The 14,045-nt window shown below is 47.0% G+C and overlaps 1 protein-coding gene across 5 annotated transcripts in view; it reads left to right on the top strand.

The window, feature by feature from the left end:
* ATG10 (autophagy related 10) overlaps window positions 1-9,019 on the top strand; it is a 185,395-nt gene extending 176,376 nt beyond the window's left edge. For 4 of the 5 annotated variants that reach the window (XM_074995374.1, XM_074995377.1, XM_074995376.1 and 1 more), the window contains 2 exons: window positions 5,797-5,894; window positions 6,207-6,839. In XM_074995374.1, coding sequence (XP_074851475.1) covers window positions 5,797-5,894; window positions 6,207-6,318 — 210 coding nt within the window. In that variant the 3' untranslated portion in view covers window positions 6,319-6,839. Of the gene's footprint in view, window positions 1-5,796; window positions 5,895-6,206; window positions 6,840-7,026 lie in introns of those variants that run through there. The other variant, XM_074995375.1, reaches the window with a different exon arrangement.
* The last annotated feature ends 5,026 nt before the right edge of the window (window positions 9,020-14,045 follow it).

Below are 14,045 nucleotides of genomic sequence, written 5' to 3'. Positions count from 1 at the left end.
CCAACTCTTTCATATGTTACATTTGGATCATAGATGTCAGGGAAATGTTCAAGCTTCAGGCATCATTACAAAACAAGGAGGTACGTGAAGTAGTAGAATAATGAGATGTTACATAACAGGGAAGGCTCAGGCCTGTGTTCCCACTCATTTTAAGGGTATTTTGCCCAACTCAAGTGTAGAATCAGTCCAAACGTGGACTGCTAGATGCTGAAGAGAAAATGTGACTCTTCAGCTAGTGAAATTATTGCTGTGCTTTCTCTGGGGTGGGGGGCAAGCAAAATCAAGAACGAAATCGGGGTATCCAGCCCACACTGCCAGCAGCCCTGCCATTTTTCGAGCACGGCTTGCGTAGGTTGCGGCTTCAGCGGGTCCTGGCTTTGGTGGTGTGGTTCTGGCTGCACAGCTCTCAGACCTCCAGAGGCAGCTCTGGTGTCTCGCTGGGGGTGGATTGTAGGGCGCTTGGCTCTGTGTGTGGGTGTGTGTATAAGCTTGGGGATGGCTTGAGACTGTGCGGGGGTATTAAGCCTGGGGGGTGGCTTGGGACTGTGGTGTGGTGGGGAGGGTTAAGCCTGGGGGCAGCTTGGGACTGCAGTGGGGGGGTTTAAGCCTGGGGGTGGCTTGGGACTGCGGGGAGATTTAAGCCTGGGGGGTGGCTTGGGACTGCAGGGGTGGGATTTAAGCCTGGGGGCAGCTTGGGACTGTGTGGGGGATTAAGACTAGGGGGTGGGGTGGGGGGCAGGGCAGTGGTTTGGGGCTGTGAGGGATTAAACCTGGGGGGTTTGTAGGGGGTGGGTTTGGGGCTATATTGTGTTCGGTCCCCAGAACATGTATAAAATTGCTATGTGGCCCCCAATAAAAAAAGTAGGACACCACTGAACTAGGTAAATCACTTCTGGTAATTTAAGAAGTGAACATATCTATGTGTGCTATTTCTTATATTTAAGGGTGCTGTGACTAATTGTTGGCTGTGCACTTTTTGGAGGGGAAGGGGGTTTAATAGTATGTAAACAGAATTAAATATCTTTTTAATACCTCCAAGAAAATGCTTCTTTGACTTATGTCTTTGAGAGACAGGTGACTAATTCAGACTAGCAGCTGAACAGCAAAGATTTTAATTCACATAGGCAGTTGTTTCTTAGTGCAGAACGGCATCAGTTCACTATTACAGACAGCAGATGGTAGCAGTCGTGCATGCATTAACTGTTTGCACTGAAGAGATAAAACAAAGAGGTCTGAAAACATTTGTAGTCTGATTTTTATGTTAAAGAAAAGGCTAGCTACATGCATGCATATGTTTTAGCACTAGAACAAAGTGTCCCACCACTCTACGGCTATGTTTAGATTTCAGGGTTTCATGAGCAGTTCTTGTCAACAGAATGCGTCCAGACAGCAAGGCGCATTGAAAGAGCGATTGGCTCTGTCAACAGAGAGTGGCCAGACAACCTGGCCATTGTTTTGACAAAACTGCCACCCGGAACAATATCAGTCAGGGTTGCCGGTCACCCATTCCTTCCGGGAGCTGGTGCTGGGGCCCTGCAGAGACAGCCACTTAAAGGAACCCCACTGGATAGCCATTCCCTGACCCTGCTGCGGGCTTGTCTACTCCTGCAAGGGACAGTAGAACTCTCCAAGCATCCACTGTGCTTTTCCTGTGGTTAGGGATGTGCAGGTGCCAGACTACATCATGGGAGATGTGGCTTACCCCCTCATGCAGTGGTTCACAAAATCATATATAGGACAGCTGGACCCCAGCTGGGAACTATTCTGTTCCTGCAAGAATCATGCCAGGAAGCAGACCGAGTGTGCCTTGGGCTGCCTCATGGCATGGGCCAGGTGCCTGCTGACCTGGCTCGATGTAGGGGAGCACAACAACCACCAGGTTGTGGGGACTTGTGCCCTGCACTTCATTATGGAGGGAGAGGGGAGACCTTCCTCTCAAGATGGGGTGTGTGTGGACACTGTCTGCAAGGGTGTGCCTATGAGCAGCTGGGCACAGGTGCCATCCGCCAGGCCCATCAGGATATGCTGTGGATCTGGGAGGCCCTGAGGGAGAGCTTCTAACTTGGACCTCGATAAGCCTCCCTATGTCCCACCCCCAGCAGGGGCCTCAGCCCACAGCTCTACCCCATCCCTACCGTGACCTTTCCCTTCACCCCCTCAGTCCCTGAACCCCCACACAACAACAACAGATGCACAGGTGGTGAACAATGAAATGGGTTTTAAGGAACAACATAAAAATTGTGCAAAACAAAAAAACTGTCATTCAGAATTATTTACAAGAAACAGCAGTGTACGAAACAAAAACAGTTGAAATCCTAACTATGTACAAAGAAGTGCCATGCAGCTGTAACTATTTACAGCAGTTGTGGTGGGAGCTTGGGACAGGGGGTTGAGGGCCTCAGAACTTGGATGGGGGGCTTTGGACAGGCGCTGGGGCCACAGAATGTGGACGGGGTGGGAGACCACAAACTCAGTGGGGAGCAGGATCCTGAGCAGTGTCTACCTTGGGATCCCCTCTTAATGTGGGTTCAGGGCGCCTGTCGAACCCAGGCCGAGACCAGCGGGAGGTATGCACGGGGCAGGGCTGCAGCGGGGTCTGGGTGCGCAGGGAGGCCTGGAGGATGGAAGGCGGAGGGCAGGGGTCAGGGAGGGGCTATGGCCATCTCCCACTGGAGCAGGCAGAGATGCAGGGCAGTGGAGGCAGCAATGGGCGACTGGAACAGCATGTCCCGCCAGACACTGGCGACAGCATCACAGCAGAACAGTAACTGGTCTCAGACCCACAACCGACACTCATTATCGACCCTGAGCAGGTGCTCCATGATCCCGTGGATGTCTCGGTGGATGGTGACATGCTGCCTCACAAGATGCTCATGGACCCTCCAACAAGTCTTTTGGCTGCGAGGGCAAGCTGGTGGTGTTGTCAGGGTGGCCTGGTCTTCAGATGGTGTAGGTCCATCTGTACGGAAGACAAGGTGGAGAGACGTTGAGTCATTCATGCAGTGCAGCCCCTATGGTCCTGCACCCCCATGAGCAGCGACCAGCACCCCCTGGGCCAAGGAACAGGGATGTCCCAGAAGCAAAGCCGTGTGTGGCCTGCACAGTGGGCCCTGCCACACAGGGGCTCTGCAGTGCCTCCAGGACTGTGCTTACCACTGCGTCCACCTCCCTCCCGCCCCCCGCTCGATGGGCTGGCAGCCAAGGTGAGTGTCTGGCCACAGAGGAGTCCCCTCATGGGTGATGCATGAGCCAGGAGCAGCCTAGCCCTCCCTGGGGCCCACTTACACACCTGTGGCTTACAGATGGCCCAAGAGTCTTGGAGGGTTTCCTCTTCATCCCCAGAGATCCAGGAGGGCATTGATCTCTGGCCTGTACCAGGAGGGTAACTGCCTGTTGGAGCCCTGGGGAGGATCCTGGGAGCCCTGAGGCTGCTCCCTCAGGGGACCAGGTGGGTCTTGGGCTCCTTCCTGCTCAGCCATGGGTGCAACACTGTTGGAAGTGTGCAGCTGTGAGGGCATTGGACACAGCAGAAAGTGCAAGCGCCAGAGCTACTCTCTCAGCTTCCAGCCGGGAATTCCCTGGGCTTCCTGCAGCTTTAAGAAGGGCCAGAGGCGGGAACCATAGAGTGCTGATTGCTGTGGACAGGGTGGTGCGGTGTCCCTGAGGCTTTTTCTATCAACAGAATTCCCCCCGGAACATTCAGACCCCCATTTTATCAACAGATCTCTGTTGACAGCAGCGTTCTTCCTCATGGCGAGCAGGGTATGGCTGTCAAAAAAGCACTACATTCTGTTGACTTACTGTCAACAAAATGCACTTCTCAATCTTCATACTCTGTAGGTTTTGTCAACAAAACGGCCATTTTATTGACAAACCTGCCAGTCTAGACATAGCCCCTAGTTATAATACTAATATTTTCAGTGCTGTGGGGCAAATCCTGATCTCAGTAAAGTCAATGGAAGAACATCCACTGATTTCAGTGGGACCAGGATAGCCTTGCTATGGCTGGTGAATGGAGGAAATGTGAGCTTTTCATTACACTGCTGGGAACTCAAGTCTCTGAGCGTTTTGCTGGTGAATGTAGGCAAAGACCTGGATCTTTCAATAAAATACAGCCAAACCATTGCTGAAATCTGCTTGCCAAAGCTGGCATATCCAGTCACATGTGCATCACTTTGAAGTAGAGGCATCCGCAAATAGTGTAACTAAAACCAGTGAGATGGGTTTTGTGCTGCTGTCTTCTCCCAGTGCCAGAACAGAGTGCATTTACAGAGAAGGGTCTGTAGCCAGGGTGCCTCTGCCACACCAATCCCCAGGACAGTGTCAAGCCTTGCACAAAACCAGTCTTGGGCAGAGAGGGTGCAAAGAAAAACATCATGCTACTTTCCTGCAGCTGCTCACAGCCCCTGTTCTTCACCCCTCCCAAGAAGCAGTATGAGCTTCTTGCCCTAGCTGAAGATGTGACTTAGTAGCATGTAAACCAAGTACAAGTATCTTGTAAAAACCAGGTACCTGTTCCTATTTTGATATTTGGCTCTTCTGGAATTCCTCTTAGATTGCTCATTGCAGTGCCATATTAGGTACTTATGTCCCTTGCTAGATGCAGAGATGAAGTAGGAATCTGTTTGGTGCAGTGATACCTTAGGAGTGACCTCAGCAGTGGTCATGCAAATTAATCTCACCAGTATGAGAGTCATGGGCTTGTCTGTTGATATAATTACAGACAAGGTCATTGTTAGTTTTGCACTAGAGTGCAGGTTTGAGTGGGTTGGGGTGCGTATTTCTTCTGTGTGTATTTGTTGTAGATGAACTTGAGAGCCTTATGAGGCATTGGACTGTGTTATCAACCGTGTCGTAGGGAATATGAAGGTGAAAAAGAACATACACATTTCTCCCTGAACTTCTTACTTTATACTTCTATTGCTGGGGGCGGATGAGGTATGTCTTGTCACAGCAATTTTTGATTTGCTGATAGGCTGTTCTTTGCAGTTCTCTGTATGGACTGGAAAATAACCTCTGTTCATGAGGGCTAGAGCTCAGGGTTGTTACCAGTTGGCACTAGGTTGAAGTTATAATAGCCCTGAGAGGTCCCCCTCCCATACTGATCCCCAGATAAAACCATTTCTGCCCTCCAACTTGGCAAGACCAGTGTGAGAGAACTTTTCTACATATCCGTCCCCACAGCTGCTCCTGTCCAGCTATGCTGCTGTAGCACTTTAGTGAAGATGCTACTATGTTACAGGAGAGATTCACCTTCATGAGAGGCAGTAGCTATGTCGACAAAGAAGTGTCTGCACTGGGGGGGTCAGATTTTTATTACAAGGTTGCTTAGAAGTGTGAATTTTTCTGGTTCCTGAGTAACATAGTTGTATGGACATAAGATTGTAGTATAGATCTGGCCTAAAATTGTCAAGCAGCTGTTCAGTGGAGACTCCTCAGCCAGGGAATGCATTACATTGTGTCAGAATATGCTTTTAAACAGCAACTTGGCAACTTGCTTTCAGCTCTGAACTTCCTCACTGCTTCCGTGAGCTGCTTTTGAAAACCTCAGCCTCATAATTAACATGATAGCATAACGTACAGGATACACTTGTTTCTATTTCAGAATTAAAAACTGTACCTTTGAATATTGATTGCTTAAATGCCTTTAGTGTTTCTAAAACAGTGGGGGTCAAATTATCTTGACATGAGCTGATGAATTACTCTGTGGAGGAATTGTCTCCTCATTTTTCTTTTTTAAATAGCATCTTTTCCTAAAACCATTTGGCAATAAAACCAACTGATGGATTCTTTCAGGAACACCCATTACTTGGACAACCATTCTTTGTCCTCCATCCCTGCCGGACGAATGAATTCATGGCTCCTGTATTGGCTAATTCACAAAGAAAAAACAGGTGAGGAACCACCAGTGCAGTTAGTGAGGTTATAGTAAGATGTTTAGCATATGTAAAGTAAATCAGTTGTGTACACCTCCAAAGTCAGAACAACAGTCGAGAATTGTCATCCCCTATCTGTGTATAGTAAAACTGTGTTTTCATTTAAACTTTGTGAGTTTAAATAGATGCAAAGCATGTAAAGTGCAGGAATAACTTCATTTTAAATAAAGTTCTCTGGTTATAAGGTTATTTTTAGGCATTCATCTGAATGTTAGTAAATATTTTGGTAATACATACATGTTCTCTTTGTTTTGTTTTGTTTTGTTTTAGGGACATAAACTACATTACATCATGGCTGAGTATTGTAGGCCCAGTTGTGGGACTAAATCTACCTCTGAATTATGCAAAACAAATGTCTGAACAGAATACGACAGCAAATTAAATCAAAAGGTAAAAGTGTGTCATGGCATATTTTTTGGTCTTACATTAATTCAGATTCTAGTTTCCAGGCTTTCAGTTTTTAGTTCCGAGCCTTCAATGCAGGAGTGACAAGGATTTTCCATCTGACAATTTGCAGTCACTACCATGTCATTGCCATTTTGCTTTGCACTGGAGGGATGAGCTGAGGTCCTTCTGGCGCACTGCCAACACCCTTCCTAGCAGCCAGGAAGGATTTTCATTGAAAGCCACAATGTTGATGCTCGGTGTACTGGGAGTGCTACGTCAGCAGTATCAGAGCTTCTTCCCTTAACTCCTCCAGCACATGTAATGGTATGATCTGACGCACTGTTCCTTAAACTATGTTCTGCGGAATGCTTGTGTTCCATGAACAACTCGCAGGTGTGCTGTGAGCAGCTGACACTTCTTTGATCTCATATGCTGATGGTATATATTTTCTGTTAAAACCAGATACAATGTTACTTTTTCTTTGCTATGATACCTGATTAAATTATTTCATTTTGGTTTTGCTGTGTATGTTGCTGTTGTGTTTTTTGTTTTTTTTCCTGGAAAAGTTTCACAGGTGTTCAACATACAAACTATTATTTGGTGTTCTGTGGGTCTCAACAAGCTTAAGTAACACTGTTCTACAGTGATTTCTATTTTGTCTTCTCCACTACTTCTAATTTTTGATTTGCTGTCTCCACTTCAGGGCCCGTAGTTGAAACAAAGTTACTGGTGAATTGTAAAGCAACTGCAGCTTGCCTACAACTGAGCTCATACACAAACTATCCTGTTCCCTCATGGTCAACACAGCTCAATAAAGTTTGCCATTCAGGGCTCTTCCCTGTGGAAGCAACACGCATGATGACAGCTGAACACCAAAAGAGCTGGCTGCAATTAGTCATGCCTCACCTTTCACGTGGATACAAGCTACATTCCATGTGACAGCACTGACTCTTTAGAGTCATTTCTTCCTTTTCTACCTCAGAGTCTCCCTCCTCCTTCCCCTGGGTTTGGTCTTAACTGAGACTGTATCAGAACATTTAATAAAAGGCTGAGTTTCCTGACATGAGATTGAAACAATGGATTTGATACTACTGAAAAGTATCAGCTAGCACCACTGCGTGTCCAGAGAAATGTGCTACCAGTCTGCAGACATCAACAGTAATTCAGTTATATATGGGAACATGGATGTGATTCCATTTTATGGTTAGTGTGTAAACTGGAGGGGATACAGACACATTGCCAAAACACTGATGGTCAGATGCCTCAGGAAAATATATATGTAGCTTCACTGAAAGGATGGGTTAGAATTGTAGATGAATGGCACTAATACACTATGTATTGTATAAAAGTATACAATTCCAGAATTCAGGGTGCCTCATTACAATCATGTGAGCATGTCACTTATTCCTTTTTCCTATTTCTAAAGGATTTTTTCTCCTAAGGAAGTTACTGTTGTAAATTAGCATTTATGGTTGAGCTCATAGTTATTCATGAGTAAATGTCTGCTTCTGCAGTCCCTTCTGAAGCTAAACTCCCCTGCTCACCAATGGAATAGTGATTGCAAAGTAGGGCCCTGAAATCACTGGAAAAGAGGCTAGAAACAACACCCATATGACAGTTGGTTTTGATTCCCTCTGAATCACAATTTGTTGTGAGTGTTCTGCATTTATTTTGTATAGTTGCTCAGTAGACAAGAACCACAGATTTTGCTCTCAGAGGTCTAATGAAGACTACAACTGCACACAGAGTCAACTATGTCAGATCAAAACTGCAAATGTAGAAATTGTGGGATTTAAAAATCTGTTTTCAGAAGTTTTATCGTCGTCATGTTTTTAACTTAGTTACAGCATGTGTTTGTGAGGTGAAGGATAATACAGTAAAGCCTTAATTTAACAGACTAATGATGGGGATGGGTGTTCGTTAAACCCAAAAGTCAATTAAATATGAGGTTTGCTGCCGCTCCAGCCCCATTCCCTCCCCGCCCCAAAAGCAATCCCCTGACTCATCAGAACCACCACTGCTGGATTTGCTGCTGGACCCTCACGCAGCCAGAGAGTCCCCACCATGCGGCCGAAGCTGCCTGGTGCGGAGCTGCCGCCACCACCAGAGCCACCATGCACTCCTCCCACAAGCGATGGGGCACATATATGAGTGGTCTCCCCGCGTACGTGCTCCATCTCTGGTGGGAGGAGCATGTGGTGGCTCAGGCGACAGTCCAGGCTGTGGTGGAGGGTTTGGCATCTGGAAGCAGTGGCTCCGGTAAGTCGTCTTTTTTTGAGGGTGGGTGATGGGATTTAGCATTTTATGGGCACTGATTAAACGGAGTTCAGGAACAAGGAAGGGTCAGGGTGGGCTGGTGGACATCCATTGTTCCCAAAGTCCACTTAGTCGGGGTCCATAAAATGGATGGTTTACTGTGCAGTCCTTAAAATGCTACTGACAAAGTGAAATTCTTTTGCCATTTATACTAAAGCACATTATTTATCATGTAGTGAATTCTAATGATTTGTGATACCTTTGTTTCCTGCATGATTTGTAAAATGTAGTTCTCTGCTGACTTCTCATGACAGCAGTTAGATTGCCTTCTTTTCAAAATGTTTGGTTATGTGTGTTTAACTGTAAACAACATCTGAGTCCTATTTCACACATTGAAAGAAGATTTATTTCTCTTTATATGCTTTGGCTACGGTTACACTGACCCGAACTGCAGGCAGCACTATGCAAATAGGCACTCATTTGCATATTCGCTTGCCAGCAGAGGCTGCTGCCCACAGAAAAAAGGCAGTGTAAAGGTGGTTCTGCAGGCAACACTCCCCTTTGTCGGCAGCCTCTTATGCCTGGAAAAAGAGACACAGGAAAAAGGCATAAGAGGCTGCCGACAAAGGGCAGTGTCACCAGCAGAACCCTGTTTACACTGCTTTTTTATTTGTGGCCAGCACCCTCTTCTGGCAAGTGAATATGTAAATGACTGTCCATTTGCATTTTCAAGACTGTCCATTTGCATACTGCTGCTGGTACTTCGGGTCAGTGTAACTGTAGCCAATGAGAAACAAAGGACAGGAAAATAATACAATTTTAAATCTGTGATGAGAGGCACAGATGTTCAGCCCTACTTCATGCTTTCTGTGCTTCTCCAGTGAAACAAAGGGGCTCAAACAACTAGCTGAAGATTCCCAGCTTTTTAGTTGAGCCAGCTTTGCAGCACCTGCTTCTGCCTCCACCCCAGAAAAAGAGGTAGGATGAGGGATGGCCAGAGCATATTGTTCTCTGGCAATTCTGGGACACTGGAATGGTTATTAGTCACTGTGGCAAATTAGAGATGGCTGTTCTTCTTGAGCTGAGGGTTAAAGTGTCTCCCACTATTCTCAGGATTAGATAATGAGGTCCAGAATAATCACAATTCCATATATGTGTATACACGTATATGTGCCAGGTGCGCTGAATTCTGTACAGCCATACTGGAGATCATAGCTTGTGGTTATCTTCCTGTATCATCACAGATGTTACCCAGCATTGACCTATAGGTCAAATGTACAGAATAAATAAGTCCTTGCACCCTAAGAAGTTCAATTTTAAGTTAAAGGGCCAGTAAAATATGATACACAGAGTGGGATTTAGTCTGTATGGTTAGAATGCTTGTTACCTGTGGGCTGTGTCTACACATGCCCCAAACTTCGAAATGGCCATGCAAATGGCCATTTCGAAGTTTACTAATGAAGCGCTGAAATGCATATTCAGCGCTTCATTAGCATGCGGGCGGCAGCGGCGCTTCGAAATTGACGAGCCTTGCCGCCGCGCGGCGCGTCCAGACGGGGCTCCTTTTCGAAAGGACGCCACCTTCTTCGAAGTCCCCTTATTCTCATGAGCTCATGGGAATAAGGGGACTTCGAAGTAGGCAGCATCCTTTCGAAAAGGAGCCCCGTCTGGACGCGCCGCGCGGCGGCAAGGCTCGTCAATTTCGAAGCGCCGCTGCCGCCCGCATGCTAATGAAGCGCTGAATATGCATTTCAGCGCTTCATTAGTAAACTTCAAAATGGCCATTTCGAAGTTTGGGGCACGTGTAGACGTAGCCGTGGAGAGTGCCTAGAGAGAGAACCAACAGATATTCTTGTTCTCTTTCAAGTCTCGTTTGTTAGGCTAGTTTTTGGCTACCTGTCAGAAAATGGGAGTGACAAAATTGTTTGGAATAAAATTTATTTGCATAGTTTCTTAGATATTTCTAGGAAACTAACAGTTCCTGTTTCCCAGGCATTGCAGATTTGTTGATAATACCGTCACGACTGTTCTACACTATTGACCTAAAATAATCCCTGTTTATTACAATTCCCTTAAAACTCTGCCATGGACCGTTACTCTGAATACAATCTTTCTGCCTATGTGGCAGTATTCGACAAATTATCTCATGGAATATAACCATAGACAAAATCAATTCAGCTCATATAATTTATTAATGCAAAAGCAAAGAGAAGTCCTGTGGCACCTTATAGACTAACAGATTTATTGGAGCATCAGTTTTCATGGGCAAAGGTGAAGTGGGTCTTTGCCTACGAAAGCTTATGCTCTAAAAAAATCTGTTAGTCTATAAGGTGCCACAGGACTTCTTGCTGTTGTTGTGTATAGAGACTAACACAGCTACCCCTCTGATATTTATTAATGCAGTAACTCATGTGAAGCCATACCACACCAATCTTGAGTTTTGCTGGCTATGTATGAAGTTAGTTCAATAGAATGGGGACTTACCACCCCTCTGTTGAGTCAACGTTCTTTTACAGACCTATTTGTTTCTTTGTCTCATCCAAGAATTAGAAAGAAATGGGGTTGCCATGTGGCCTGAGAAACTGATGTTCAATTCCTTGTAGACATAACCAGGGCTTTTTTCCTGCCAGAATGCTGTGGAACAGCATTCTGGCACCTTTGCTCCCTGGGTGGGATGGGTGGTTTGCTCAAGGTTGCGCTGCACCAGAAGCCGCTCTGGGTGGCTCATGCATGGCGGGGCTATCTATGCTGCACCGGAAGTTGCTCTGGGCATCTCGCTTATGGCCAGGCTGCACCACGCTGAGAGTTGCTGTGGGTGGTTCACTCATGGCTGAACTGCACTGGAAGCCGCTCTGGGCAGCTCACACAGGGCCAGGCTGCACTGGGAACCACTCTGGGCAGCTTGTGCATGGCTAGGCCGCACCGTGCTGGGAGCTGCTCTGGGCAGGAGAGTGGTGGAGCCACTGACTGCTCCTGTGTGAGGTAGGAGGGGGGCAGTTTGGAACTGCAGGGAGGTTAAAACTGCGGGGAATTTAAGCCTGGGAATGAATGAGGGGGGTTGAGGCTGCAGGGGGTGGTGTTAAGTCTCGTGGCAGGTTGGGGCCTCTGGGGATTGGGGGTGGGGTAAAGCCTGGTGGGGGGTTGGGGCCCCTGGGGGCTGGGAGGGGTTAAGGCTGTGGTAGGTGGGGGCTGTAGGGGGGAAGGGGGCAAAGCAGCAGATGAAAGGCGCCCCAGGGACTGCTGGCTGTGACAGGAGCTGGGGAGCGACTTGCTGGGGGGCATTGCAAAGGGGGCGGCTGCCTAGGGACCACTGTCTTCACCCTGCATGTGGGGAGCACCTGTGCCTGGTGGGGGGTGGTTGTTTCCCCTTCACTCCTGCAGCTCCCCAACCCCCCCCACCGCCCAGGGCCACAGCTACCTACCAGGCCCCAGCGCTGCCAGTCTCCAGCCCCCTGCCCAGTGCCCTCCGCTCTGTTTTCTCAGCCCACAGCCCACCCTGCCCAGTGCCCTATGCCCATTTCTCCCTGTTCTCAGCCCACCCTGTCCCTAATCTGCCCCGTGCCCCACCCTACCTGTTTCCCTTCCTCCCCATGTCCATAGCTTGCCTTTTCCCCTTGCTCCTTCCCCGCTTCCCACGCTTCTCTCCTGTGCCTGGTGCCCGTCCTCCAGCCACAGCCTGGTGCTCACATCCCTGATCCCAGGAGCAGGTCCCTGGCTGGGCAGCTGGTGCAGGGAGTCGCTGATCAGGTGTCCTGAGGGGCTGGAAGCAGTGGATACTGGTGCGGTGTTGTCGGAGGTGTGGGACAGGGATGCTAGTCTGCGGCTGTGGGTTTGTGCCCTGCTGTTTGTGGGGCTGGGGACATGTATGTTTGTGTTCCAGCGTGTATTTGGGGCTCTGTTCTGTGCGGTTGGGTTAGAGGAGTGCGTTTTGTGTAAGGCTTGTTGGTATTTTGTGTATGGGGACTGAGTGTGTGTTGCGTTGGGCATTATGGACATTTCATGTATTGGGATTGTGTGTGTTTGTTTTGTGTCAGGCATATGGCTATTTTGTGAGTTGAGGGTTTGCCTGCATGTGTGTTGGGTTGGGTCAGACTGTGCTTTTTCTCTGTGTATGTAGCTGGCAGCAGTTTGGGGCCACGGAGAGGGGCCTTGAGTTGTGGCACCTTTTTTTCCCCTAGAAAAAAAGTACTGAACACAACAGTCCCCATTGTACATCACTGTTTTCCCTTTATCTTTGTAAACGAGACCCAAGATGATTTGGAGGTGATATGGCAATACTGTCTTTGACTTCAGATCTGTCCTGGCAGAACTAACTGCAGACTAGCTACACCAGGGACTTCTCTGCACCTCCCAGTATATCCTCAGCAGCATCTTTTACTAATACCCCATTCTGAACCTGCTTTGAAAGGCAAACTGTTCCCAGTATATGAAGACCTTTCATGTCCGGCTGATTAACTCCTTCTGAATCCCAACCAAGAGCATCTTGGCAGTGTTCCCACAGTTGCCTAGATACTATGGTAATGCACGCTATAGAAAATGCAAAGATAATGAGGAGCATTTTAGCAACTGGGTGAGTAGAACACACAGATGAGTGATGTGACAAAATGTATCAGACATCTCTTAACTTATATGTACATTTAGCATCAAAAAACAAATATATGGGGGATTAAGACAATTTAAAAATCCTGTGAATTTTGATTAAGGTGACAATAACAAAACATTTCAGTATAAATTAATCTAGTGACCTTGTAAAACATTTAACTCACTTGCTCACAAAAATCCTGAATAAATATATATATATATTTGCAAGTATGTTGCAGATTCTGTATTCCAAAAAATGTAAGCTTTTAGCAGCTTAGGTCACTTCTACAGAAAAGTTTTCAATTATTAAGCAGTTTTAAATCACCTAAGTTTCGTATCTGGAAAGAAATATAGGTTGAACCTGTCTAGGCTGGAACTCTTGTCCAACAACATCCATATGTAATCCATCATGACTTCAGTGAGCTAGATGAGCATTTATCATGGTTGTGGCCAATTTTCTCGTAGTCCCATAAAGTTTGTTTACAGCCACTGCTCAGTGTTCCGTGCTGTTATTTAGCTTTAATTTATGCCAAAATGACTTCTAAGAGCCCACTAAACATTGGAAGTGTTGATAATTTGGCTAGACAATATTGACCTCCTGTGATCCGGCAAATTCTCTGTTTCAGCACCAGTCAGGTCCTGAGGGTGCAGGACTAGAGAGGTTCAACCTGTATGAGGACTCTTACTATTGGGGACTTCTTCTTAAAGGACGATACCAATACTCGCCTTTGATTACAAGAATCAGAGACTATCTTGAGCCTTATGTGATCAGTTGCAGTTTGTCTTTGGTTTCCGCTGGGAGGCAGGAACACTCTTCTACATATATAAACTCCTTTTTTGTATCCAGGCATAAATAGGTTGGAACTCACCCTCAGTTTGCTCCAA

The sequence above is a fragment of the Carettochelys insculpta genome, chromosome 5, assembly GCF_033958435.1.
Source record: "Carettochelys insculpta isolate YL-2023 chromosome 5, ASM3395843v1, whole genome shotgun sequence".
In the NCBI taxonomy this organism is placed as follows: domain Eukaryota; kingdom Metazoa; phylum Chordata; order Testudines; family Carettochelyidae; genus Carettochelys; species Carettochelys insculpta.
This window is presented reverse-complemented; position numbering and strand designations above follow the sequence as displayed.